Source organism: Seriola lalandi, unplaced genomic scaffold (assembly GCF_002814215.2).
Source record: "Seriola lalandi dorsalis isolate HSWRI2012SDOR001 ecotype SW California unplaced genomic scaffold, Sedor1 jcf7180002054981, whole genome shotgun sequence".
Taxonomy (NCBI): Eukaryota; Metazoa; Chordata; class Actinopteri; order Carangiformes; family Carangidae; genus Seriola; species Seriola lalandi.
The window spans coordinates 1,057,861-1,063,813 of record NW_019525661.1 but is presented as its reverse complement, the minus strand read 5'-3'; the positions used below and the strand labels follow the sequence as shown (position 1 = coordinate 1,063,813).

Sequence of the window (5,953 nt, the reverse complement as noted above, 5' to 3'; positions counted from 1 at the left end):
AACAGACTGATTACATGCTGTAAATGGAAATTAGCTTAATTTAGTTAATTTTATTTATTCATCACCTGCTGAATTTTACACACACAAGTTAATCCACATATAAATAGAATCTTTAGGCTAAATTACTGGCTCCCTTTTAATTAGCTAACTGTTGGTTTGCAGATGCTACAGCAGCAGTTTGTTGACACCTGCCCAAGTCTTCCCACAATGTAACAGATAATTCATTCATTTTCTACCGCTTATCCTCTAGTAGGGTCACGGGGGGGCTGGAGCCTATCCCAGCATCTTTTCGGGCGAGAGGCGGGCTACAGATAATTAACAGATAATTTTCTACTTCTGTGCTACTAATAAGTACAACTATAGGAAGTGTAGTGGGAAGCTCACTGTTTGTTTAGGTCCGTGTGTTGTTTGATTATAGATCAGGTCTAGGTTCTATATTAATACTGTGAAAGTATCAAAGCCTCAGTCCACAGAGAAATGCTCACAGCCTGTATTTAGAGACTGAGCATTAAAACAAGCCGTCAGGACTACTGGAACTTTGTGATGTCACAACAAAGCAGTCACCACCCTCAGCCATGCCCCAAGCCCCGCCCACCTGGACCCACCATTCAGCCTTGCAGGATTTGGTTTCTCTGAGTGTTTTACCTGAAAACTGCTATATTTTTATTGGATCACTCAGAAAACAGTCAGCCAATCAGAATAGAGGCCCAGAGCATCCTCTCTTCTAATTGGCTCACCAACCTGTTGTTATAAGAGCTCCAGGGAGAAGCCTGAGAGAGGAGATGTAAAACTACATTGAGATGGATTTTGGGTCTTAAAACCACAACTATATTTTCTTATGCATCAACACTTGAAATAAAAGTGATTTCTTTTGTCCTTTCAGATGCCCTGGACGCCCCGTGACAGCTGTAAATGTCTTCTCTGGGCTTGTGTTGTCTCCTCTTCATCTCTGTGTCTGTGTGTTACTGGGTGCCAGCACACTGCTATGCCGATGGCAAGGTCACCAAAGTCTGTGGCAGCATGGAGCCCCACCATGGTGCCCCTGGTCAGACCACTGCCAGCCCTTACCACCTAGCAACCAACACAACCACGTTCAACCCTGGAGATCACATCAAAGGTGACTAATAACTGCTGTTCAGATAGAGATGTTAAATCCAAACCATCATATAAAATAATATAAAATGCAACGTTTCATCCAAACTTAAAGGAAATCCTCCTTAAAACAGGATTCCAAATGTCAGTTTATTTTAAGTTTTTAAATATACACTTGAAAAGGAAGAACTGTACATGTCATCTCAGTCTTTTATAAATAGAAAATTTGACCAAACTAATCCAATTAAAGAAGAATTGAAGATTAAACCTGGTTAAATACAGGGCTTTATCAAACTTACGACTACCGGTATAGGTTAGTACGTTATTTATTTAGATGTCAACAGTACATGCTTGTGTTAATACATCTTTATTCTAATACCTTCATGAAAACACTTTCCAGTTGTTCTGTCTGGAACATCATACTTCGAGGGCTTCCTGCTTGAGGCCAGAGATGCAGCCAATCAGAGCTCTGTATCCACCATTGGCACCTTCACCCTGACCAATCCCAACAGGACACAGCTGCTCACATGTAATAAGCAACAGGTGTACATATGCACACATGCACACAAAATAATATAGTAGTGGGGAACACACAAAGATTATGTTCCCATTGTTCATCACAATCCATGCAAGAATATTACACAAAGCAAATATGAAAAATAACGTGTGTGTGTGTGTGTGTGTGTGTGTGTGTGTGTGTGTGTGTGTGTGTGTGTAGGGATCAGCAGTGAGCCAAACGAGTGATGCCAGGCAGACAGAGGTGACTGTCATCTGGAAAGCTCCTCACGATGCTCCCAGTGAGGTTCATTTCTTGTGAGTTTCATTCTCTTTCTAAATGCTAATTCAAAGCTAAACCATGAAACCTATGTTGAACAGCATCTACTGTGATAATCACAGATGCAGAAAAAATAGTTTACAGTTTACGCAGTTACACCGTTACACAGTTACACCGTTACACAGCTCCACAGCGTTAAGTGTTATTAGCAACATTAGCCTGTGTAACTTCATGTAACTGAGCTCAGTGACTGAAAGTAGCTAGTCAAGCTAGGACAGGTGGCATCTATCTCTGTGCTGTTTATGTTTTGACTGAACAGGAAGTGAATATACAGTAGTATCAAGTTTCACTGTAAAAATGACAGAGCAAATGCAGTGATATAAAATCTATAATTGGATAGTATAAGAATATATATATATACTGTTCAGTCATACAGTAACACGACAGAACAAGTTATTTTAGTATTAAAGCTAGCTAACTTGTCTGCTAAGTGCACCATTTAAAGTTATATGAAATATTTTTGTGATGCAATGCTGTTAGTGGTTTCTAATAGTGCTCATAGTCTCTCTTACTGCAAATTTATGATAAAAAAATAAAATACAACAAATTAATAAAGTATAATGTACAAATGCCAAATGAATCACACGACAGCTATTTGCCTCTTTTTCATCCGTATGAAACAGCTAATGGCTACTTAAGTGCCTTGTTTTTTTGCGCTGTACAGGATGGTGCAAAATGTTTTCTTGCACCGTAATTGATAAGTGCCACAAATCGGGTGGTAAGCCGTCAGGCACTTATTAACCAATGTATGTTTCCATAGTTACGCTGATGACACATAACTTTACATCTCTGCTGAACCAAAATGATACTGTAGCTATAAAGTGCATTTCCACTTGTTTTCTAGCAAGATGATGCCGAAAGACTGATTTATCATCTTTATTTCCAGCCGAATTACTGTAATGCACTTTTCATTGGCTTCCCAAAAAAAAAATTAAAAACTCTGCGGCTCAGCTGTAAACCAGAACAAAGAGGAGAGAGCACATTAGTCCAGTTTTTACCCTGGGTGCACATAGCGTCAGCCTGATCTTAATGATGGCTCCATTTCCACATGGCTCAATTTCAGAGACCAATCCATATTGAAAGCATTTATCCGTGTGTGAAAGTTTTTCATTAAACACTCACCTTGATTTAATAAACCAGTTTCAGTTTCCTTACAGCACATGGAAAAGTTAGTCTATCTTAATTTTAGGAAAAGTTGTGTGTCTGTCTTGACATCTTCTTGACATCATACTTGACATCTATCTAAACATTTTGATCTGCCTGTGGGTATATTTTCCAGCGTGACTGTAGTCGCCCACTACAGTGTATTTTGGGTGAAGCTGCCTGGACCAATCATTTATCGCCACGGTGTTACACCTCACCCAACTCCGCCCACCACTACACCTCCTCCGATACAGACGACCACACCCTCTATCCTGCCGGGACCTGTGCGTGTTTCAGTGTTTGAACGAATGATTGAGACATTGATTTCCTGTCTGGACATGAAGTGATCAATAAACCATATAGTAAACATCAATATAATATATTTCCTCCTCATCTTTTATGTTTAGTTCAATTCTGATGGCTGTGGCGAATCAAAATCCTGCCTATTAGACCCTCCAGGATGTGATCCACAAGATTCTCACTGCTTCTTTTTGTCCATGACCACAGACAGACCAGACAAAATGGTTTGACATTAACTTTTTGATTTACTAATACAGTCAGGTGAACATGCGTCATGTAGCATTTTAACATCAATAACATGGAGACATAGAAACATCTGTATCTTTATTATCAGAATAATGTAATCATCATTGTTCTCTGCAGTCTGTGACATTCGAGCTGAGTGGCCCAGCGGAGGGATATGTTGCATTTGCTTTGTCCTGGGACACATGGATGGTGAGCCAGTCAGTATACAGGCTGATCTTCATTGTACTTTGAGCTATGATCTTATTGTGAGAAGAACAACTTTCTGTTACGATCCATTTACATGTTGCGCCTCTGTTAACCCGAGTATGACAGTATATGCTAAATATATGTTATGTTTTTGCATGTGTGTTTGTTTGTGTGTGTAGGGCAACGATGATGTGTATATGTGTGTAAAAGATGGGGACAGAGTATCAGTGAGTGCTGCCTTCGTTAGTGGACGAACACACCCTGACGACCAGACACAGGTGACAAAAGAAAACACACTCAGGATCAATACAAGTTTTCTCTGAATTAATCCACTGTGACGTTAGCAGGAAGTGCAGGAGCAGACAACACTGAAGACTGGATATCAGTCACGATGTGGTTAGCTCAGCTTCGAGTCAAAGGGAAACAGTTAGCCTGGTTAAGACGTTCATAGACTACTAAAATGCTTTCTTATTTATTTCGTAGTGGCAACGTAATCACTGTCTGGGGTATGTTCAGAGGTGTTTTTTTGCATCCAGAATCAGACGCTGTCAACCTTTTCTGTTTTAACTAAACCACAGTCTTATAAAGCAGGTGTAGGTTCTATATTAATACTGTGAAAGTATCAAAGCCTCAGTCCACAGAGAAATGCTCACAGCCTGTATTCAGAAACTGAGCCTTAAAACCAGCCGTCAGGATTTCTGGAACATTGTGATGTCACAACAAAGCAGTCACCACCCTCAGCCATGCCCCAAGCCCCGCCCACCTGGACCCACCATTCAGCCTTGCAGGATTTGGTTTCTCTGAGCGTTTTACCTGAAATCTCTTATATCTTTTATTGGATCACTCAGAAAACAGTCAGCCAATCAGAAAAGCAACTCAGAGCCTCCCCTCTTCTGATTGGCTCACCGACCTGTTGTTACTAGAGCTCCAGAGATAAACCTGAGAGAGGAGATATAAAACTACACTGAGATGGTTTTTAGGTCTTAAAAACACAAAAATATCTTCTTATGGATCAACAATTCAAATAAAACACAGGAGAAGAGGAGAATATGGAGCTTTAACCAAATGCTGAGAGTCTAAACATAACCATGAAAAATATTGAATAATGCTTAAGTCTCTACAATCTGCAAAAGCCAGCCAAAAAGATTGGATATTTTAGCAGAAAACATTCAGAGCATTCAGTATCAACATTTGTGAGTTGTCAAACACATTATTTGTGCATAAATATCATTTCTAGAAGACAGGGTTGGCAAAGTTCAATACTACATATTAACACCTCTAGAGGCCTCTAGGCTTCATTCATCATGTTAGTATAATCTGTACACCAACAGAAATGTAAAAACCTGAGGCTGTGGTTCAGGAGGCATTAGAAGATGGGTCTTACCAATTGTATCTGGCAACCAGCGCCACAGGCTAGCTGCGTCCTGTCTTTAAGCTTAGCTCGGCTAACCATATCATGAGTACAACTCTGTGCAATATGAATGTCTTCTTGGACTTTATGTCTCAAACCACCAACATGTTGTTTTTGTCCTCTGTGTGAGTGTGTGTTTAGTCTGGGATCTCCTCAGTATTATGGCGGCTGGCAGATGGAGTGATCCAATGCAGGTTCAGCAGACCAGTCAAACTGGCCGATCAGGAACCAGGCCGCTATGATCTGGACCAAGAGTACTTCCTGTTTCTAGCCAGTGGACATGCTCAGTATGGTAAGAGATGTCTGAACGCAGTGACCCTGAACCCCTGTGTCTTGTGTCTTAAAGTTCTTATCAGTCTGTCAGAACTTTATTGTGTCACATGACAGTTTAATCAGCAGAAAATCTTGAAACGTGTCTCAGTTTTATTTTTACAACATGATGTCATTAAAGGAGCAATTTGTAAGTTTTGATATTGCAACATAGCCGGTGTAAGCATTAACAGCTGTTTACTGACCAGTGTTTCCAAGAGCTTCAGTTATTAGTTCAGAGTAAGTCAGCCTGCTGTTGTAGGCTTTATCTGACTTAAAATATCTGAGATTCCTACAATATCTGTTAAACAAGAACACTGGAAATGTTCATGTAGCACATGTGTTGAATGTCCCTCTTTGTCTCTTTCCTCCAGGTAAAGTAAGGAAACATAGTCAACAACCATTAGTCTCCAGCCACAGAAAACGTGTCA

The 5,953-nt window shown here is 40.2% G+C and overlaps 1 protein-coding gene across 1 annotated transcript in view; it reads left to right on the top strand.

The window, feature by feature from the left end:
• Positions 1–5,953, top strand: part of frrs1a (ferric-chelate reductase 1a) — a 13,040-nt gene that overhangs the window by 2,590 nt on the left and 4,497 nt on the right. Inside the window, exons 2-9 of the mRNA XM_087171809.1 lie at positions 884–1,117; positions 1,493–1,635; positions 1,811–1,905; positions 3,207–3,354; positions 3,478–3,594; positions 3,734–3,805; positions 3,982–4,080; positions 5,355–5,505. Coding sequence (XP_087027935.1) covers positions 913–1,117; positions 1,493–1,635; positions 1,811–1,905; positions 3,207–3,354; positions 3,478–3,594; positions 3,734–3,805; positions 3,982–4,080; positions 5,355–5,505 — 1,030 coding nt within the window. The 5' untranslated portion in view covers positions 884–912. The remainder of the gene's footprint in view (positions 1–883; positions 1,118–1,492; positions 1,636–1,810; positions 1,906–3,206; positions 3,355–3,477; positions 3,595–3,733; positions 3,806–3,981; positions 4,081–5,354; positions 5,506–5,953) is intronic.